This window comes from Ciconia boyciana, chromosome 9 (assembly GCF_034638445.1).
Source record: "Ciconia boyciana chromosome 9, ASM3463844v1, whole genome shotgun sequence".
NCBI classification, from domain to species: Eukaryota; Metazoa; Chordata; class Aves; order Ciconiiformes; family Ciconiidae; genus Ciconia; species Ciconia boyciana.
The window spans coordinates 18,426,900-18,450,160 of NC_132942.1; the positions used below are offsets into that span (position 1 = coordinate 18,426,900).

Below are 23,261 nucleotides of genomic sequence, written 5' to 3' on the forward strand. Positions count from 1 at the left end.
TGACGTCCTCAATCCAAAGCCACTGTCTGAAGGGAAGAGAGACTTGGACAAAGAATCTATGTTAAATGTCTGTTTAATTTTTTTGTCATACTTCTCAGTGTGTCGAGGTGTTCTACATAGTGAGCATTATTTATGAATTGCCCAGAGTTTTTCCAGATTTTATTTTTAGAATTTCTGAATGATAGAGAGCGGATAACTAGGCCAGAAAACATGATATGTGCTATTTTCTTTAATATTTTTCCTAAAAAAAAACAAATCTAAAAAAGAGTGTCATATAAATTTAAAAATTCAAATTATACTTAATTTCAGTTTATAGTCTTAATTATCTCCAGATTTTGATTGTTTTTTTAATTAAATGTTAAAGGGAGGGAATATGATCTCCAAAATAAGCAAAAGGATGTTGATTATAAAATAATTACCTATACAGACACAAATGTTCCTGGGCAGGTATTAGCAGATTCATGAATATTCAGTGCTAATAGTGACATTAATGTCTTTTACGCATGTTAATGTCACAATAGCTCCATCTTGTGGTTGACTAAATATACTTGAGTAATTTTCGTTTAGATTCTATAGGAAAAGTAAGGTCGAAAACAAAAATGAAAAAAATGCTGGTCAGGAGAAGAAATTTTAGATATGATTCATTTCATTGCAGTTGTTTGTTAAAAAAAAAAGAAAAACAAAAAAAAGGAACAAAAAACAAAAATAAAGCCTGAGTGTTTAGTAGTTGCCTTCAGTAGGTGCAATTTGGCATATCTAAATGGATAATTATAAAAGGGGGGAAGTTTTAGTTAAAATATTATTTTAGAAAATCAAAGAAAAAATTCATAAAGGTTATTAGCTGTATTACTGAGTTTATGAATCATATGTACACATTTTGTTACTATTTCATACAGGCATTCAAAAATGCTGCTGCTGATCAGCAGTTTAACCTTGAAGCTGCGATTAAAAATGTTGACAAAATGTCCAATGAGCTGAAGAAACTAAATGGTAATTCTGAGTTCATCATTCAGCTAAACAAGAAGCTGTTTAAGGCATTGTTTTAAGAAGTGTGCAGTTGTGAATGGCTCGTGATTTCTGTGTCATACAACTGATTTTTAATCTAATGAAACAATACAGTTGCTCTTTTGTTTTTAAAAATTAATGAAACAGTAGTTACATAGAAATGCAATCATATTAGCTAATCATGGAAAAAATCTGTTAGGTAGTCAAAGTCATTCCTTTGCAGGGAGAGTAATAGTCTCCTAATAGGAATATTACCAGTGTGTTAATACCAAACTTTATTTAACTGTCTTAAAGTAAATAAAACAAGGGAACCCTTCAAATTTTTGAAAGAGTTGATAGATGAACACTTCAGAAAGTGCTGTATATAAATTGCCATTTACTTAGCATCTAGCATTCAATAAATACCATGACAACATATTGCCCTTTGTCTTTCAGTGGAAAGCCAGCTACTGCTTTGTGACCTTATTTTGAATTTCAGCCATCCTTTGAAGGCCAAAGATTTAAGAGAAGCTGAAGAAAAAACTTCGAGTTTGACAGATTAAGTAATAACATCCATTTTCATGCATTGTCTTCTATTAATACTGCTTCAGTTTGAAATGTAAAATGATGGTACAGTTTCCTGCAGTTAGGTTATTTTTATTTTAAAATGAAAATGTGGAGTGGAAAAATGCTATAGGTAGGTTATTGATTTCGAGAGGTTCTTTTAACCCAAATTTCCCAAATTAAGCCCACTAGGGCTGGAAAGACTGATATTAACTAGAAAGGTCAGGAAACGGCATGAAGTTTTTCCCATGTGGTTGTCTCCCTTTAAACAAAGACATACTGGAACAGTAACAAAAGATTTTAAATTACTTCCGGTCAAGTCATTGCTCTCGTATCTCATCTGTGCTCTGGAAAATGGGATAAGAAACAGTCAGTGAAAGAGGAACTGCAACTTGTCATTTGATCTGCCTTCTTCATTCTAAAAATGTTGCTGAGGGAGGGGGCCAAAGAGCAGATTACTTCTGGAAAACCAAAAGTACTTTCATTCTAGTTTCTGTAGTGACTTTCTAATGCACCTAGCTACAGAAGAAAGAGTTACTGGTCTAAATACTCTATCCTGAAACCTTCTTGGCCCAAAATTTGAGTAGCCAGTATTTTTGTGTAGTTCTTTACAATTAATATTCAATCATACTTTACTTGTGGACATGTTTGAATGTTGAGGTGTGTTTTTATTGATATACAAAATATATTTATCTGAATAATCAAATCAAGATTTATTCTGCTGAAAAAAATATGCAGTGTTATAATTTGTTATACTGTTTTAAATTTTATTTCTCTTTCACTGATGAGATTATTTAAAACAAATAAAACACAATTCCATAGCAGGTATTTCTGGGTTGACAGACTTTTCAAGGCAGTGCAATGGAATAGAATTACAACCTCCAGCTCACATAATCAGTGGTAATATGGGGGATGTTTTTAATTTTAGCATTTTTTGAAAAACATACTTCTTTCACAAGATTAGTAGTGAGCTTTTACAAGATATTGGGCTAGAAACAGGTTTTGTCAGCTGAAGAATTTTTATTTTTTATTTTTAATCTTTTGTTTTGACTCATAGTTGCATGGAAATGAAATTCACTAACTTTGAACTCCAGCTCCTAGCTAAATATATTAGAAAGGAAGATAACATTTACAAAACATATATATTTAAAGTAAAACTGTTTATGAAATCTGATTATCTTATCTGAGAAGCTATATAGATTACATGGAAGATATTTTTCTGCCTAAAATCTTGGTTCAAATGTTTCAAGTGATATGCACACAAATGGCTTTAAAGGAGAAAAAGTGTAACAAAGTCTAACATAATTATCAAACCAAAGGTCTTGTCAGAAAACAAAGGTTACTAGAAAACTGAGGCAAAGAGTTGGATAAATCCCACTTAACAAAGGAGAGAGAAAAGGTCTTGATATAGTACGCTTCAGTGGTCCTCAGTTGCAACTTAGATTTTAGAACTGAGAATGTTACTGTTTTTCTTGAAAAAATACAGTAAAAACAGAAAGCAGTTGTATCAGAGGAACTAAGTTTAGCCTGATATTGTGTGTGTCTGCTTTCTAAGAGATTTGGGTGTGTTCTGACAATTAAGAATCACATGATGATAATCTTGTTGATGTGTCTCCTATAAAAAAAGTGGTTGCTTAATTTAGCGTCAGAAAGGCACAGCTAAAGAGAGGTCTGTGTTAAGGGAGAAAAGCTTGTTTCTGAGTGAGGTTAGAGGATCCTAGGAGATATGTAATTCCAATTTGTGGGCTAAGACTTGCCATCAGTGAATCATCAGTGGTGTGGCAGACAGAACATGATATCTGTAGATATTTTATTTTTCTAGAAAAATGTGAACAAAGACAGTTTCATAGCTGAATAACACAGACACAGATCTTGACAGGCAGCTGCGTATCCAGGGTTGGGTGTTTTTTTGGTGTTGCTGAAACCTAGGTGTCTTTAGGATCCAGGTCAGAGTCCCGGTCTTTTCATATAAGTGGCCATAGTTAGATTTATTGGGAAGTGTATTGTGGGAAAAAAATGGGGCTTTTATTGTCTTTTGTCTGTTCCAAAACTTTGACAAGGTTTGGGTTTACTCTGTATCACTTTAAATAACATAATAGCTGCTGCAGTTCTGATCTGAAAAATAGCTTACTTTTTTTTCTTTTCTCCTATGAAAGCAGAGACCTGTATTGGTATTTATTTCATGAGTCCTCTAATTTGGCGTGGAAATCATTTCAAGAAGATACACATATGTTGGAAGAAAAAAAATTCTCATGTACCATCTTAGTGGACAGTAATAAACACACTGTAGGAAAATGAGATTTATAGAGTATTGCATTTAAGGCATAATTTAAAAATAACATTGTCCTTTTTCCTTAGAATTAAAAGGATTTTTAATGACTTCATGATTTTAGTTTGCTGAAAAAGGAACTATCCTGAAGTTTACAAACTTCAGTAGGCTTCGATGCTGTATATGATCTTCATTAAGTTCTCATTTAAATATGTCCTGCAGCGTATTTTAACATGCACTGGTTTCTCGAACCTCTGTCTTTTCCATCAATCAGAAGAAGAGGTGTTCTTTGGAAGTAATCAATTATATCTGCTACAGAAGAAAAATCCTGTGGGATGGAAAAAATGAGAAGGCTATGGCAAAAATGTTAGAATTGTTAGTAATTAGTAAAACAAAAAGGTTTTTTTAAAAACTCTAAATATTTAGCAGTCTTATAAGGTCCACCAAGTACTCTCAGATCAGCTGTTTTAATTTCTGCCATGATCTGTAGCTCATTAACTGTTAATCTGGTGTGTGTACAACCTACTCCAAATGTTGCATAATTAATTTATGCAGTCTTGGCCTGTTTAATATATGATGTTGTCATTCTGCTTGACATGATGATCACACTTGAAAGTTCAAAAAGTTGACTGATAAGTTCAGAGAGTTCTAACTCAATCAGAACTGCAGTACATGTGCTGACCGGTCTGTCTGGTGCCAGTAAATCCAACACAGTACTGCTGGACATAAGTAAACCAACAGTCTGGGAGCAAAGCAGTAAAGTTGGCAGAAATGGATTTGCTCTCAAATGTGTATTTCCCTTTTCTGGTATCTTAGTGGTAAGCAAACATTCACAACCAGGTACATGGATTTCTAATAGCTGTATTCTAAGGCTATCCCTTCATTCCCTGAGCGCAAACAGGAGAATCCGATTTTACTTCCAGAAGTAACATATTCTATCAGGAGTAACTCTAAGACAATAAGCAGAATTCCACTGGAGTAAAACAGCTGCCAGGTTAAGCAACCTGACACTTAGGAATGAGACAGGAGATACCTTAAGATGAAGGGAAGTAGTGTGAAAAACACATAGTACCTCTTTTCCTTTTAAGCCCGTTCCTAATAAATATACATGATTTTGCTCCTGGTAACGAATCTGGATGTTGTATACTTTATCTCTGTACAACACCATCAGTACATATGGATGAGTAGCAGTTTTTCTTGAGCTGTCTCTTACCAGGAATGTTCCATCCTGAAAGATGAAAAAAATGAAAGATGACAAATAAACGTCACCTCTGGGTTTGATCAGCATAACAACCTTAACTAGAGCACTCATGCTTTTAAGTGTTTTTTCTTTCTGACACCTCTTTCCTCCTGGTAAGAGAAACCACACTATTAAAGAGTTTAGGTCATTCTCAAATGTTTTATCTTTCAGTTTGCTACTTAAAACTTTCCTGTCTGATACAAATGCAGATTTTTAGGGAAGGGAGGAATGATGTTCTATGAGGGAGAGATTCCATTAAAGGAGGAAGTAAAATATCAAAGGCCAAACCTCATGTCACTTTAACCAGAAGAGAAGTTCCTTTCTGGTAAGTCCCAATCAAGGTTCCTATGTGATCTATTTACAGACAGCCTAAAATAATGACAGTGTCTGTGTAATTTTGGTAAAGGCAGTGATATTGTCTCTCTGTCTCTCTCTCTCTGCTTTTCTTCATTTCAGATCTGTTGTAACAAGTCTTCCATTGAAACACCCTTTCTTAAAGGCATTGAATGTGATCTCATAAGCTGGACTTTAATACAAGTTATTGAAATGCTGTACATGTCATCTTCAGCTCATTGCATGTGCTGTGAAGCATCATAGACTAAACAGATTTCCCACCATGATGGGATACAATTTGGTTTATCTCCACATGCACAGTTAAGCCTGGGTTTCATCTGTTTGAATCTGTACTTCATTTTGCTGGTAAATATGGCCTAGAAAAGGGTGGGATTCATCTCATCTAATTCAAGATATCTAAAAATTGGAATTTGCAACAAATTCCTCAGTGGTGACAGAGAACTATTTCCAGAGAACAAGTCACTCCTCCTAAGAGAGGAGAGGTGAAACTGCTTTCTGGAGACACATAATTTGTTCTCTTGGACTATGGAAAACAGCAGCCTTCATGGCTGGTTTAGACTATATGTGTAACTTTTATGCGGGTAAAGATATTGAAGGTGAATCCCTCACTCAAAGTATCTATATTGAGGCTATAACCTTACCATGTCATTTACCTTCACTCTTCCTATATGACTGCAAGGACATCTAGCTAGGAGATGGTGAGAATCACCAACAATTTAAAGAGTACCTTGTTTATTTTTCGAAGAGCTGCTTCTGCTTCTGGCCGGCTAACATAAGCAACATACCATTCATCATTTAGTGAGTCCTATGTTTTTCGTGAGAGAGGATAAAGGAGAAAGTCAGCTGTCAATGAATTAGCTTGTGATGTTAACAACATGAAAATAAGTAGAGAAAAATTTGAATGTGCAGAATCTCTGAAGGTATGAGCTTCAAGAATCATACTAGTATATATTACTGTATGGTAAGTGGCACTAAATGTTTTTAAAATTATTTGCTCACTTTGATAAATTTGAAAATGTTACAGACCTAGCTATAATATGTCTGCAAATAAGCTAGGAAAACAGATATTTCCAAATATTTTCAGTAAAAGATAGATTTTAAGTGACATTTCCTCTTTTGTCTGCCTGAGGCACTAGTATCCTTTGCATTCATTTCTCTCGGATTTTTAAAAATTATTTTATTATATTTTTTCTTTTTTAACTATCATCTGAGACAATAATGCAGACTTCCTGTGAACATACCATGTACGGTTGCCCACCAGCGTTATCACCAGGAGTGGTTTGCTCTAAACTTGTCATATTTAAAGAAATGTGAAACAAAAATGCACTTAAAGGGTATGAATTCTTTACTCACCAAGGTTTTGTGGAAGGAGAACTGAATATGTAATGCTAGTTGAAGGCAATTGTGCAAAAAAAGTAATCCAGCAAACAAGTATTTTTCTTTTTTTGTTCTACTGGGTTTTTGCTATTGTTATTTTTCTTTGTGAAGACAAAATAAGGCACTAACATTTGACACAGAAAAGGAAACTGAAAGCACCTACTAACATCCTGACAGTGACTACTAACTAGAAAAACAACTTTGAAAAACGTTCTCTCCAGAAATCAGAAAATTTGCTGTGTTTAGCAGTTATGGTTAATACTTGTAATGTTTTGTACCTCATCTTCCTCCACATTTGTTTGGTGAACTGTCTGTCTGCTAGGAATTGGCAATGGAGGTCTTATGTCAGCTGCGCCTCTGGAAGGAGATCTGCTGTTGTTGCCTTCAAAGATATAAAAGTAGAAAAAATGTTAAAACCAGGAAAATAATTTCATCTGTGGAGTGCATACAGGGTGTACAGTCTTGATTTTATGAGGCATGAAGGATTTATATCACTCTGTTACTGAGACATTTTGAAATTATTTGAAATCAGATTTAGGCTACTGTATGAGAACCAGGTTCTTTACATAAATTCATCCTTGGTGCACAGGGACTTTAACTGAACTCTTGCAGTTCAGGTTTCCTTAAAATCAGATGAACTTGAAATAGAGGTTACATCTTTTTAGCTTCTGTACCACAATTACTCAGTTGAGAGCATCTCTGGTTTCTTCAGAGACAGTTAGAAGTAATGTTGTCTCTTTGCACTCCTTGCCTTCTTAGCATGTAGACCCTAAAAAATGTCACTGTAAGACATTGGCAGCTGTTACTGTATACGAAAAATTATTTGCAAAGCAATTGATTTCTAAGCTTCTTTATTTTTTACTTGTTATTACAAGATAAATATGCAGCATATTTCAAATGGAAAGTGTTTTCTCCCTTTTTCGAGAGTATTAATATAACACAGTGACTTGCAGGTAGTGTTGTTCAGCTCTCAGTAGTGCTAGCCATATTGAAAAAGATGCTTACGTGAAGTTTTGACCATTGTTTAACTAGGCAGTAAGCCCAAACTTCATGGGAATAAAACATCTTAGATTCAGACTAAGTAATCTACACAAGATGCCTTTCAGGAATTTGATAGTTTTCTGTTCACAGTCCAACTAGAAACATCCATAGAAAAAAAAGGTTATACTAACTGCACTGAAACCACCTTACAACCTTCAGTCATTTTTTGTACAAAAAATGCAGGAATGCAGGATACAAACCTAGATGTAAGCGTGGTGGTAGTGAGCCACTTGAAGACAGGTTTCTAGCACTGTTTAAAAAAAAAAGTAGTCAGTATAAATACAACATTGCTATACATTTCTGTGCTCTGAAGAACTGATCTAGTCTTTGTGCCTGTTTTACAGAATGCAAGATCCTCTTGAGACCTATGCAGGATGAGGATAGCCTTCTCTTCTTTTTTTTTTCTTTCCTTCTTTTTATGTAAGTAGATCCACCATTAAGTTTACTTGAAGCTCAGTATCTGGGAGTAAGGTAGAGGGAATCAGTAATGGGCCACCAAGACTTCTGTGTCAGGATCAATGCAGAAAACTACTTCAGCTTGTTGAGTTTTCACAGGGAATGACTACTTTATTCCCCTAAAGCAGGAAGCACAGGCAACAGCTTCTATAACGTTGATGAAAATGCAGTATCTCATCATTAATGTTGCAACTATGGATGTGGAGCTACTGGAAAGAGTCCAGTGAAGGGCCACCCACATGATAAGGGACTGTAGCATCTCACGTAAGAGGAAAGGCTGAGGGAACTGGGTCTGTTTAGCCTGGAAAAGAGAAGGCTCAGGAGGGTTCTTATTAATGTATAAAAATACCTGAATGGAGAGCCAGGCTCTTTTCAGTGGTGCCCAGTGACAGGACTGGAGGCAGCGGGCACAAACTGAAACACAGGAGGTTCCCTCTGAACATCAGAAAACACTTTTTTACTGTGAGGGCAACTGAGCACTGGAGCAGGTTGCTGAGAAAGGTTGTGGAGTCTCCATTCTTGGAGATATTCAAAAGCCATCTGGACATGGTGCTGGGCAGCCTGCTCTAGGTGACCCTGCTTGAGCACAGGGGTTAGATCAGATGACGCCCAAAGGTCCCTGCCAACCTCAACCATTCTGTGATTCTGTGAGCTATGAGCTGACAGTGGCACAGAGCTCACACCCACACCACCATAACACTTCCATGTTCCTAGGCTTCCCTTCCTGGGTTCATTTTTATGCTTTTTGTTAGAAAATCTACAATTTCCTTTTATGGCCTGATCTCAGAACCCGCATCCAAAACTTCTCAAAATGAAGAGTCCCAATCTTCAATTCTTTTTTTTTTTAATTTCTTGACCTAATTGGGAACAAACTGCCTGCACACTTTTCCTTTACATTTCATATTTCTCTTCTGCTTAAATGAACTGTACAAAAACCTCTGGATGAATATGTTAATTACGTTTGCAGAACAGAAACACCCTATCATGATTTGTGATTCATGGGAGAGAATCAGCCAAATGGGGGCCTCTGCTATAACAAAATTTGGCAACGCTGTTTGAATATAAGCAGAAGTGTTCATCATAGGAATAGTTCATATTTGCATATGACCTTGCTATTGCTACTGCAATATTTGTTCTACTGGGGTGTCAGCAGTTCCAGAGGATGACAGTAAATGGGAGGAATTCATCAAAGAGCCATTAAAAAAATACAGAGATTAGAAAATGTACTTCAGACTTAGACTCAAACACTCTAACTCATCAAAGGCTCAGTCCGTTGCACACTACATCAGAAATCAAAATTTAGTTAAGGGCTCTTCCATCTAGCAAATGAAGACATAACAATCTAATATTTGGAAGCTGAAGCTAGAAAAAATCATAGCTGAAGGAAGGTTCACAATTTTAAATAGGAATTATTAGCCATTAGAGTAAAATTTAGTGAAAGGTTGGTGAAATTCTTTCAGATTCAACTCTAGACAACTAAGGTTGTGGGGTTTTTTTGTTTTGAAGCAATTAGAAGTCACAGCTCTAGCACTTAGGCTCCTAGAGTGTGCAGAATCCTTTTAAAGAAGGACCTCTTTGACCTACATCCTGCATAGTTTTGGAGAAGATGATCCCTTCCCAAAAGGGCTTGTCATTCTTATAGATCCTGCAGGCAATGGGAGAGATGTCTCAAGAATGGAAGTATTGTACCATGTAGGCCCTAAAATACTTCCTTGACATAAAACTGAGCGATTTGCATTTTTTTCTTGGTTGCCTGATGCACACTATCTGCTTCACTATATATAGAGATTTGATTATATGAAGGATTCTCCTTCATAGTAGGAAGAACACAAATTAGCATGTAGTGGAGGCAAGGGTATAGCCTGAAAATTAATGGATTACTTCAGGTAGTTACCTTGTGTTTGCCTGAGAACCCTGTACCACATACATACTATTATTTGCTAAATTGCAAAGAGATTGAGATTCAAAAGGAATGACATAATAATGGGTGAAACAAACCTTTCTGCACCAGGCATACTGTTGGATCCTGGCTTAGGTGGAGGCTTGACAGATTTGGATGGGAATGTATTGGAGCTGTATGGGGGCAAAGATAGCTGTGGTATTGGTCTTTGGGGTGCAGCTGTGGAGAGGAAGAGAATGAAACTTAAAACTTATGTGAGACATTGTTAAATGAGGTAGAATAAAGAAATGCTGTCACATTACTGCTGTTTAATGAGATAAACATGGAGTAAACTGTTCTATAAAAAGTCTTTGATATGTTAGTTACAGATTGTAAACTCATATGGTCAACTGAGAACTTAAAATTAAGTATTAAAATTAAAAATAAACTGGAACAGGCTTGAGCAACATTTACATTTTCTCACTTCTGTTTTGGATAAGCCACAATTCAATACCTTAACTGCAGTAGAGCTGAAGGTGGTACGTAAGCATGTGTTCTGTGTTACATTGCTTCTAAATAGTGGATTTGAGATTACCTTTTTGAACTTCATTCCTTTGTGAGATTTCTCCCATATCATCACAAACAACAGCATAAAATAAAACATTTTCTTTCTGCAGTGTCCTCAGACCTCAGCTACTGGTAAAGGGGAACAGATTAACTGCGCTCTGCACAGCCTAAATAGCCCTATTCTTTATGGAGTCTTAGAGGCAGTGATAATTTGTAGAGACTTGTCCAAATGTTCTGCTTCTGTTGTGGCATCACTTTACCAACTTAATTTTAGGAACCAGGATTCTGAAGTAATTTATAAATACTATTATTACATGAAACAAGTTCTACTTCTGTTTGTTAGAGTAAATAACATTACACAGAAGACTAGTACCAGCAGGGTTTGACTGAACATTTTGTTGAAAACTGGGAGGATATCAGGTTTACACGCCTAGCTGTTTGATGCTGTGTGCAGATCACAAATCTCTAAAATGTAATGCATTTCAAAATAAGAAATCCTGCTGTCTTGTAACTGGCTGACTGAAGGAAGCTATTAACTATTGATTTCCTGTGTTTTGTGGCTTTGATATATAAATCTGCATGAGGTACTTTATAAGCATTCTACAACCTGTCAAGATACCACCTAACTTTCTGAAATGGCTCTAAAGAAACAACTCTGCGATCATTTTTTTTTTTTAGAACTAAGACAAAGAAAGACTTTAAGTTTTAAAAATCACTGTAGAAATACTTACTGTCATCTTCTTCCTGTGGAGCCAAAAGAAAATAAATGTTAGCAACATATTATAGCACAGTTCTTAGGAATATTTTACAAAACAAAAACCTGGAAGTTGGTAAATTGTGAGTATGCAAGGACTTTAATATCTATACTGTCACTTTCATCTAAAATGCTGGGGTTTCTATCTTCATGCAACACCAAATAATTTTTAAAGTTCTTGCATTAAGGTGCAGCTATTATTTACAAATAAGCTGTGAGGTAGATGTCCCATAATGGATCTTGGCCCAAAGTAGTCAGAAACTCTCAGCAGATGTAAACTTTCCTCATTCCTTCAGTAGGTGTGGGCTCTCAGAGTTATCTGAAAGTGAAATCCTTAGGTCAGCTTAAGCTGAAAAAAAAAACCAAACCCCAAAACCTAGTGTAAGCAAAATCACTTCTCCCATGTCATAAAAAAATTCTTGCCTTATTCTTCCTGTTATCTAAGATAAAGTACTCAGGGAATAAACTGAGCTTGACATAGAAGAACTGTTTAAAAATAAACCATGTGCTATGAAAGATCCATGAGTATTCATTATAACTGATAAAAGAAACAAGTTTACCTTTTCTAGAATTATTAGTTTATACAGGTACTTCATTTTATTGTAGTCCCTATACCTTTAAATATTTGCTTTGAGACTATACTTACTTCACTCTTTTTGTGTGGTGGCCGACCCTGCCTGAAATGAAACAGAAAACAAAACATGAATCATAGGTCGAATATTGCTCATTCACTTTGTGTGCATTAGGCCATATTTTCAACTAAGACATGAATTTATAGTAAGTTTTACAGATCCAATGAATGCAGAAATATTTTTTTCCTCATAAAAATATTTAAGATTCTAATTTTCAGCCATAATCAGCATAATCATTTTCAGCATAAGACGTTATGCTAGTCCTTAGCCCATCTTGATTCTGTCAACAAGGAAAATGTCTGATGAATTGATTATAAGATTAGAGCTTAAAACAAGTTTTTACAATGATGAAGCATTAGACTTCAAGTCTTGAACTCATTTATAGTACTTAGCAACATTGCTGGAGCGCATGATAAGTCTTTGTTTCTCTGATAAATTATCTTGGCTGATTAGCAGCTCTCAATTACTTTCTTATTTTGTTTTAAGATCAGTCACACTGTTCAGCCCACAAGTTGTCTAGAAAATGCTAGAGAATGATCTAGTTCTGCTAGAGAATGCTGTTTGCTATTAAGGAGTTTGGCAGGCTAGTAAAATCAATGCTAGGAAAGTAAAGCTTTCTTTTCCTAACATCCTAAAAAAAATAGCAACAGAACTCATGAAAGAATGCTCCCTAGAGCAAGAACTTGATCTGGTGGAAAAAACATGGATCATATATTTATTTGTGCAACCTGGAAGTGACTTATGTAAAGGCTGTTTCAGGTATGACTGGAGAGAGAGCTTTTTCTGCATTCCCACTTTTCTGTAGCTTACAGCACATCCCATGCATATTCATAAAGCAAAATTTTGATATCTGCAGACACTGCTGTCATGCAGTAGCAGTAAATTATACTATCCTGTGTTGCTTATCCATATTTTTGTTAAATTTTATTTATCCTTTATTAAATTTCAATTAAATGAACACTTACTTTACAGGGGTTTGCTTCCTTAGAGGAGATGGATTGCCTCTTTCATATCTGTCACTTGGTGGGACAGGAGGTTTTGGCATCATTGCTAGCTGTTCCCCCAGGGATCTAAAGCAGGAGCAAGATGAGGAAATAAAGGCAAAAAGCTGCTTACTAAGAAATAACTGGGGAATAATGGCATTGAGAGTCTAATTTCCAGAGACAAAACTCTTACCTTAGCTGTGAAGTCAGAGGCTGTAAAACAACAAGGAATAGTTAAGAGAATGTGTAAGTGTATCAAAATAGGTGAAAAACATCAATAAGCATCAAACAAAAAAGACTTTACCTTTTCGGGAAAGCTTGGCTTCCTCCCTGAAAATAGTAAAAGCTTACATTTAGAAAAAATGAAAGTTAAGATAATTCATTAAACTTTCTATGAAACAAACAAGTTTTGCATATCATTGGAAGTGAATTTTGCAGATTGAAGCACTCAGCCTTCTGAGATGTAAGCCAGAAAAATATTTTGACTCTGCAAGGGATGGCAAAATTGCAATATCTCTTATTAAAGGAAAATTTAAAAATTTTTGAAGTGGCATGTTTTACAATCATATTTTCTATGGTTCAACTTTGAATTACTGGATACTTTTATGCCACTATATAACAGATGAAAGTGTTTAGATAATAAATAAAAATCATAGAGTAGTCTCTTTAGATTCTTTGTAAAATATGGTTTTCAGGTCTGAAACAAATGCCATTTTTTTCCTGTGTTTTTTCAGTTCTCAGCATTCTCTTAAGTCTGGGTGCCAAATCATGTAGTGTATGCAGAGTTTTGTTAGCTTCGAATGCAAAAGTTATTTCCTCTTTTAGCCTACTAAATATTTCCTTGTTCATTCACTTAAGTATTACGTCAAACCTTTATTGCACAGGGATCTCATAATGTCTTTCTGTTCAATTAGTCCTGAGCTAGGGTTGCTACTTTCTAGATACAATTCCTCTCACTTTATAAGTACTGCTCACATTATTTATTCATAAACAAATCACCTTGTATATGATTAGATTACAGTGCGTGTGGTTAAGCCTTGTTATTTTGCATGAATGATATTCAAACTGATAATTTTGAATAATTAAAAAAACCCCATTGATATTAGCATAAGGAAATACTGACCTGATACTGGGCTTTCTCTTTCAAAGGGTGGAGCAAGGCGATCCAGTGGGGGTTTTGTGCTTCTGTCTATAGAAGGAGCTGGGGCTAAACACAAAAGCTGTGTAAGATAATTTGCTAATATAGGTCAATGTATCTTTATTTTGCATAGCCACGAACTGGTGTTACTTCTTGGAATAACAAGTGAGGCTTCTGTATAAATAGTAGAAGAGAGGGGAACTGAGGAGAGTTCCATTTTTTCTATTTAATAAGAACTGAGGCAAAAGTGAAGTGCTATATAGCCCATGGAAAAAGCTTTACAAAAGGAAAACCAGCTGTACTTACGTTTCAAAGGCTTGATATTTCTGTCTCTACTCAAGTCATTGTTGCTTGGTGGAGGAGGAAAAGCTGGCAGCTAAAACAAATATTTTACATGTGGTTAAAGTGTGTCTTCACCTTTCTGTTTTAATTTTAGTGTATTAACCCCACCACACTACATCTGCCAATCTTTGTCTCTGGTACAGCACAAGGAATAGGTCTCTGCTCAACACAGAAAGGATAGCAGCCATTAACACTCCTGAAGAATGACCTACATACATGGGTTTTTGTTAGATGTAGAATTGCCTCCATCTGTTTCATCTCACAAGGAATACTCTAGTGGGATGTTATCTTTGGGGAGGGCATGAGTATTGTCAAAGGAAAGAAACAGGAGCTTTAACAATGCTGCTGTATCTTTGACCCTTCAATGCAGCAGGTGTTAGTTTTGAAAACTGATATTAAAATTAGTGGAGGTAACTGAAGTTGAGGAATATGTATTAAGTCTGTGTTGCTGACTGAGGGAGGGGGAGAGAGGACTGTTCTTTGTTACTGGGAGAGCTGGGGTCAAACAGCATTGTGTTGTCAGCAGCGGCAAAAGATGTTTGCATCTAAACCTAGATTTCTCCAGAGAAATGCCTTCCAATGTCCGTTCTTATTCCAAAAATACAGAGCAGCAATTTAGGACAGCAGTCTTGGGAACTCATGACACCTGACTCCTATGTGTTTTATATATATGAATTGTGACATTGAGTGAGACCAAAAGTCCTTCTATTACACCCTAAAATTACCTTTATTTGTGTACATGGGTAAGTCTAATGTACATCTGTTCTGGCATACAGTGAGCCTGTAGTGCCAATTGTAAACAGCACAATAGCTTTCAGTTTTGAAATATTCACAGGACAAAAAAAAAGGAAAAAAATCTGGGTCATCAGGGTTCTCATTATACAGTCCCTTATATTTTTATGTGGTCTTAATTCAATTGGACAATTGCTAGCAGTATAGCTTGGAAAGACTTAGCCTTTTTGTCTTTTTACAACTATCACTAAAGAAACAACAAGGGATCTATTACAAATCTATAATTTCTATGGGAGAGGCATTCACAGGTGGGTACAAATTTCCAGTGTAAGAAACAGCCAAGTAATGTGAAATAATTTAATATATTTTTCCCATGAAACGTAATTGTTCCATGAAAAAATGACCACCCTGTAACAGAGTTCAAATCTATCTTGATGGCTGAAATTCTTCCTCTACATACCCATTCTGAATAAAAATGGCATTATACTTGGACTTCTAAAAAGCTACTAGCAAAGGAAATAGGTGAAATATTAAGAAAGAAACATACAGAAGCACCTCTTCCCCCAAATGAGGCTGGTACTGGGGATGGGCCAGGTCGCTGGGGTGGTACTGGAGGCTGATGTGATGATCTAGTTGTTGGAGGTCTGTCTAAAGAAAACAAAAATCCAAAACTAAACAACTACACAAACGGTTTGGTTATTTTATTCTCATTCAATATTTATGAAAAAAAGCCCTTGCAAAAATCTGCATACTTAAGTTAATATATCATAAAGACATTGTTTTAGTGTATAATGGACAGTTGCTTTATGATCAATGTTGTTTTGGGAGTTATAGGCTCGTCTGTCCCTTTGGTGGTGATGTGACTCCATCTGCTAGTCTGTTGGCCCACACTATTTGATTTCATTCCACAGCACAATGACTGTGTGAAACACCAGCCAGTCTAAATGGCAGTTTTGTACTCCTGTATTTGACTCCACAACTGCAGGCTGCTGAAGAATCAGACATAAAAAAATGACAATCTGAGAAAGCTAATCTCTTTCTTTTCCCAATTTTCACTAGAGATTTTTGCCACTGTTGTGACAACTTGCTCTGTTCAAGGTTGCAGTACTAAAGCTAATACAGTATGCACATATGTTTAACTTCATGCAGGTTCAAACCAAAGGCCAAATAATGCACACATCACACGAAACTAATCTTTAATCCAACAGAGCTTGTCTGAAGTAGAAAATTTAGCTTTAAAAGTCACAAAGCCACCATATGCAGTCACTAAATCTTGTTCATGAACTACACTGTTGACTTCAAGGAAAAACCACCTATATTCCATTACCAGCCACCTAAAATGTGGCTGATGATGTGTGAAAATATCATTTACAAATTATTAATAACACAATTTTTAGTAGTTACCTATATAATCTGTGTTGTTTGCAAGTGACTTGGCAGGAAATATGACATTGTGGTGTGCTTCATCGTTATTGGATGGAGGTGGCTCATAGCCATCACTGTCATGTTCTGCTTCCTCAGGTTCTTCTGTTGGTGATTCATAGTCAGCCTCATCTTCCTTGTCCTGGTCATCATCAGGGCTTTCATAGTCATCATCTTCATCCTGGCAAATGTACATAAAAGATGGATGCTGTAACAGGATACTAAACACTGCAGTGCAATTTCCTTGTGGCCTTTCACTGTGGTATTTTTCACTCTGGAGGATATCAAGTTTTTACAACCAGTTTGAGTGAAAACATTCTCTGTTGAAATAAAATGGGGAAAGGAGGCAGCATTTTAGTAACGCATACAGCACTGAACAGCTTAAGAAAGGAAATGAGTATCATTTTGTAACAGTAACTTCAGTGGAAGGCCAAGATAAGGTGATGGCTTATTTAAATGCACAGTGCCTTTGTTTTAGCTAACAGACAAGGCACCAGCAAACAATTCAGTGCTTCCTAGAAACACATTGGAGCAGTAGTTGATGCCTGTTGATATTCATTCTTATGTAATAGCATGTACTCTACATCCTGCAACTCAAGTTTTTAAAAATACTTCAGAAAAAAATGAAGTCTTTGATATGGGTCTTGGTGCCCTCCGCTGACCAGAATCAAAACAGCTTCATACAACTTGCAGGACCTAGTAAGATCACAGTGAAAATATGGTAGTGGTCACTGCGTACATTTTCTGTGCAATCTGCCAAGGCTTACAAGAAAAAGAATACTCAATTTGTCATTGGTATCTTGGCTGAAATTTCCAGACTAGCTCTGTATTGACATAAAGCCCAGGTGCTCTATAGGTGGTTACTTTTACCTTTTATACTAAAATAGCAGCAAATCTCCTGCAAACTTAGTAGCAAGTGGTTTTTAACCCCCCCCCCCCGCCCCCTTTTTTGCAAAAAAGCATTGGCACTGGTCAACGTAAGAGATCTTCATAAACCTGGACTGTACATCAGTCAGCTTATTCATTTAGCTAGCTGAGTTGTGTATGCTTCATCTAATGATGTTTACCAATGCGTTTTCTGTGCTGAAAGGCAAAAGGAACTTTTGCAGTCTAGCTCACTTCAAAAAATTAGATGCTTCAACAAATCAACCCTAGAGAATAAAATGGCAAGGATTTGCCATTGAATAACATAGCAAGCTTTCCTTTACTAGCCACCTCTTTTAAGAGCTTGAAATAGGTATATAAAATTCAGCTAAGGTTCTGTGGAGACCTGATCGTAGGCTGTGAGCTTCTACTTGAGCCAGTGGTATCAGACTGCCATTCTGAAGCTCTGCCTTGCATTACTGGGAGTGACCCTTTTCTCAGTGAAGAAATTTGTATGCAGCGACTCCAATCATTCATGCTCCTGCTTCTCTTTCTCCTCATCCTAACACCCCCTGCCATTGCTTACTCCATCCATGCTGCCCAAAGTAGATAATTCAAGAAACGATAGACCTTACAGAAGAGGTAATCCATTCAACCAGTAGGTTTTGTTAATCCTGATACTCACAAATGAAGACCAGCCACCGTCTTCTTGACTGTATCCTGCATAAAGAAGCATAATCACAGGCTTCTTAGCATGTACAACTTTAAACTATCAAGATGTAACTTGACAAAAAAGACACAACAAATCCCAGATGAGTTCTGAACCACAAGACCATGTCACAGGAACAAAGTAGGTCTTTCAAAGGCAGGCAGACAGTCACAAAAGGTACTGTAAATAACATCTGATTCAAAACTAAGAGTATAGCTATCCTTGCATGAGATGATATATATGCTGTCACTTCAAGTTTGTCCTATGCTTCCAGTTTTAAATATAATTTGAAGTAGAATGCTTTCAGAATGAGCACAGACTTCTTATCTCTTTGTTTAATACTATTTTATCTTTCATATCAAAAGGGGTTTTAATTTCAGTAGGACTATGGGAACACGGTAGCTTGCAGAAGTTTTAGTGCTCGTGGCCTATTAAGAAAATAATTGAAATAAAAATTCAGAACATGGCAGACATCTAGAAGCTTACCTCTCTAATATAGGGTGCTGCTAGGAGTAGGGGCCGGTGGGGCAGAGGTGTTGGAACAGAAATAGATAAGCACTGATACTAGGTATTGGGTTAAAGAAAGGCATTTTGGGGATGCTCATGTAACTGTCTCTGCTCTTGCCTTTGTTCACCATCTTTTTGATTTTAAAAATATTTTTTTCTTACTTGTTCTCCTGTTACTACTCTTTATTCCTTTTGCAACTTCTTCCTGCTCTCATCTTTTCCTGTTTGTTGTTTTGGGTTCCCCCCACCCCCTCACCCCATTTACTCTGCCCTGCAAGGTTTAACTTAATATTCTAGTATTTTTAAACACTTTTTGTTGTTAGATACTATCTGCCAGTACATACTTACCTGGATTTTCAGGACATTTTTGTGTTTGGGCCCTACAACAAAGATACAAAAAAATAAATTCCTTCCATTTGCAATTCTTAAATGTTTGAAGCATACTAAAATCTATTGCAAATAAAGGTAATAGTTAGCTTTAACAGTAGAATGAAGTTTATACAGATGAATTTAACTCTGTCCAAAATGCCAAAACCACACTACTTCATATTTCACATACAGGATCCTAATGTAAGCTAAACTGTCTTGAAAAACCTTCAGGTCAGTGAGGTCAAGTGTTTAGAAACAAGGGGACTCAGTAAATAAATTTACCAGGGCCCCAGTCCTGAAAATGGAAACTTTCTTTACTAATGCTATTCAAGGTGCTGAAAGTCAAGTTCATAAATATCTGTAGGGTTGATAAATATTTTTATGGTTTTCAATTCTAGTTTTGAACTCTACTTAATGCAAAGATGTAAAATCATGTTATCAGATGATGCAAAACCATGTTATGTAGACTAGACTTAGATTCTCATTGTATATTAATATAAATTGTTCTTTTCTCATGGATTGTTCTTACAATTTTTGCTCTTCCTCTATTGCAAGAATATTATATTCAATGATAAGTCATAAAGTATTAAAAAGTGTAACAATGTATAGGTCTGTGAAATGCATTAATGATGATCTATTAATGCAATAATATGTGCCTAGGGTTTATAGCGTTCCTAAAGATTAATTTACGCAGGTGGAAATTGGTATGAAATTTATATGTTATTTGGTTCCAGACATGGCAGAAGTATCTAGAGTATTCATAGGCTCAGGCTTTGCTATTCTTAACAGATGACATTAACAAAATAGAGTTTTATTTTATATCATTTCCAGGCTGTCCCTCTGACCCAGGTATTATTGATCACATAGAAAACAGACCAGAAAAGATATATCTGAAAGCTTTGAAAAAGAAAGCTGAATTGATTTACTTACCATTTTGGAAAGAAAGATAGCCTCCCTTCATTTCTGTTTATTTCTTGACTTAATTTACTTAAAATTCTATTTAAAAGAAACACAAAAATAGTTTAAAAAACTCGTTGAAACTTGTCAGTAATTTTCTTAGCTGCTTTCCCTCAATATTTACTAAATTAAATCTGGTAATCCAGAATTATTATTTACTATGTGGTAGGAATATTGAATTTATCATCTTATTGCAAAGTTGTACTATAGCATATCCAATTGAAAACTAGACTTATTTTACATAGATAAAAACCCATATTGTTGTATCAAGTTTAAAAATAAACATTAAACCCAGCAAGCCTTAGAACCTTTGGGTGTGGTAGACATCATGCACTAGAACACTGCTTTAAATAATGGTGATTGCATTTGTATTATTTTGCATGGAAAAAGCAGATAATGCTTCAGGAAACAGCTTCTACCAAGCTTATGGTTGCGAAAGCAGCAAATAAGTGTACCCTGTGTCTACTCTATTCTTTTTGTCTCCCTCCCTTTGCAACCAAGATATACCTCATCCAGAGTCCCTCCAGTAAAGAAGGTGAAAAGGTTGATTTAGTTCCATGTTATAACACATTTGCAGGGCAGGGCAGGGCAGAAATATTCATGGAACATATGAAGACTATAAGCTTTATGTCTAGAGAGATTTTTCCAAATGGATGTGTTTGTCATCACTCGTGCGTAGTTTGTATACAACAGTAGGGTGAATAACAACCAATGAAATGCAATCTTGAGTAAAATTTCGGTCAGGAGCATGCATTTATGCTGCTAATATTGCTGGCATCCATAGCCAGCACAGACATCTGAGAGTTTTTATATTGAATGACTCCCTGAGAACAACTCTGAGGTTGCAAGACAGTCATTACTGAGATTAATAGAATTAAGTCCAGAGAGCAACAGAATCCTGCTCTACTAGTAATGAAGTTTGCCTCTATGATTATTTTGTTTCAAATAAAGTTTTTGTGTCACAGAAAGCTTAAGATGAGTCATTGGTCTGATTCTTAATTCTCTTTTTTTTTTTTTTGAGGAAAGTCCCACCAAGAAAGTCCTGTGACAACCAAAGCAAATTGGTTACATATATCTGGTTTAAAATATCCTATTTTACTTCTAGCTTATATTATTTAGGTCTGTCAGAGACAGTAATTGTGGAAATAAAAGTAGTATGAAAAAAATCAGGAACCCAACATGTCTGTTTATCTCAGATTCTAAATTCTGTAAAATCTTATCTTTATTGTTATTGCAGAATTCTTTTCCATACATCTTAGATCTGGTCAATCAAACTTTATATCAGTATTGTAAAATCTTTTTTTATGGCCAGGCAGTTACTACTCTGTTTTGTTTTTCTTCTTCTTTCATGTCTTTTTCTGCTACTCAACAATAATAATCCCCTAGTTTTTTTCCAAATGACCTCATTTGTGCATCTCTTTCATGTCTAACTGCTTTTCTGGGCTGGGACTTAAGGAAGAGAAGCTTTCAAGCAATCTGATATTAAACAAAAGCCAACAAAAACATACTGGTTTTTTTTATCCTGAACCATGCTAAAAATCTTTCTCTTATTTTGAATATTCCTTCTCTTGCTCTTGCTCCTTTCCTAATACTTACCTTACTGTAATTCAGATTAAAAGATAAATTCAAGGCATAAGGTTGCTCTGTTTGATTATGGAAAGTGCTATGAGGACAGATCAGGCTGCCAGCAAGTATCACAGAACAAGCCATTTCAGATCAGTATGGTTGTGTTGTCTGAAAAGCATGAAGATGGGTAATCTGAAGTTAAGGATATGTACTCAAGGATCCAAGAATGAAAATAGAAAGGCAGAGGAAGAATATTTTTTGGTTTTTCTTTTTTTAAGACAGTACTTTGCAATTTTCTGATTTGAAGCAAATATTGTCATACTTGCCCCTTTTGAAATAAGGACATGCACAAATGTTAATAATTTAAGAAGGATTACAGCTGTCTAAATCTGACATTGTTACCCAAGCAAATTGTGTAAAGCAAGAAAAATGCCAAGTTATAGACAGAGGACTCCTCTTGCTCTTCTTCTTTCCTGTGCAATCAACACTCCTCTGCACCAGAAATTTCCTTCTGCTGCAGGTGATAAGGAAGTTGCTGTGTGAATAATAAATTCCATGTGAAACATCAGGAAATGTTCTGGGGTGAACAGTGCACTGCGTATACCAGTGCTTTGGTTGAGAAATGGATTACGGAACTTGTGTGTGGCTTATTCTCTGTTGTAGAAAAGGTAGAGGAAGGATCTTTCATAATATTGTGTTTATTTTCAGCTAAAGAAGTAAAATGAAGATCACTGGTTTTAGAGCTAATAATTCTTTTAGTTCAGACTTCCATGGGTATGAATGGGACCTGAGTGTTTGGAAGCTTTCTGGACTAAACCTGGGTTGGCTGCTATGAGGATTTACAACAACCGGTTTCTGAGGAAAAACTGAAAGGAAAAAGTTGCTCATCTTATCTTGCTGCCAAAAAATTAATCATTTGCTGCTTAAAATACAGTGTCTAATCTTTATTTTAAGTTTATTTGAAATGCTTCAAACCAATGGCTCAGAGAGGTTATTAGAAGAAAGCAATGTTTAGAATGGTAACACTTTACAAGCAACATTATTACAGAAGATCAGTGCACTGAGCAGCTGAGTCTGTAGCCATGTGAGGAAGGAAGTACCAAAACCACACTGCTTTCTGAGTTGTGGGAGTGGATGATAGGAGAGGATAAGGCAACAGCACTTGCAGAAAATGTTACTCAGACTTCTCTTTCTCTTTCTACCTCCTCCACTAGACGCTTAGCTTAAAACTGGCAGGAAGTTGAAAATAAAAAAAAAACCACACAACCAACCCCCAAAGCAGTACTCCAAAACTGGCTTTTGTTTGCTTAACTGCAGATATTGTTGTCGTGAGTAGAATCCATTCTACCTGTATTGGGATAAAAGACTTAAGATGGGTGAGAGAGGTGGAAGGCAAAGTCCTCTAGGACCAGGAAGGTGCATAGTTGCATATTGAATACTGTCAAGAGCATAGTTGGTGATGAAGTCTTTGTTTTGGCCTTTGAGAAAAGTCTGTTGGGCTGATGCAATACTATTATGTTGACTTCAAAACTGACTGAATATCAGTTATGTTCTA

At 35.9% G+C, this 23,261-nt stretch overlaps 1 protein-coding gene across 1 annotated transcript in view; it reads right to left on the reverse strand.

Annotated features, from left to right (window-relative positions):
- Positions 1–2,387: 2,387 nt before the first annotated feature.
- LCP2 (lymphocyte cytosolic protein 2) overlaps positions 2,388–23,261 on the reverse strand; it is a 33,990-nt gene continuing 13,116 nt past the window's right edge. The window contains exons 4-21 of the mRNA XM_072872504.1: positions 20,114–20,179; positions 19,163–19,194; positions 18,284–18,318; positions 16,717–16,915; positions 15,860–15,960; positions 14,545–14,614; positions 14,224–14,307; positions 13,405–13,430; positions 13,294–13,313; positions 13,083–13,187; positions 12,132–12,162; positions 11,463–11,475; positions 10,284–10,404; positions 8,030–8,079; positions 7,067–7,170; positions 6,139–6,216; positions 4,890–5,045; positions 2,388–4,145 (exon numbers count right to left, since the gene is read on the reverse strand). Of these exons, the coding sequence (XP_072728605.1) occupies positions 4,023–4,145; positions 4,890–5,045; positions 6,139–6,216; positions 7,067–7,170; positions 8,030–8,079; positions 10,284–10,404; positions 11,463–11,475; positions 12,132–12,162; positions 13,083–13,187; positions 13,294–13,313; positions 13,405–13,430; positions 14,224–14,307; positions 14,545–14,614; positions 15,860–15,960; positions 16,717–16,915; positions 18,284–18,318; positions 19,163–19,194; positions 20,114–20,179 (1,414 nt within the window). The 3' untranslated portion in view covers positions 2,388–4,022. The remainder of the gene's footprint in view (positions 4,146–4,889; positions 5,046–6,138; positions 6,217–7,066; positions 7,171–8,029; positions 8,080–10,283; positions 10,405–11,462; positions 11,476–12,131; positions 12,163–13,082; positions 13,188–13,293; positions 13,314–13,404; positions 13,431–14,223; positions 14,308–14,544; positions 14,615–15,859; positions 15,961–16,716; positions 16,916–18,283; positions 18,319–19,162; positions 19,195–20,113; positions 20,180–23,261) is intronic.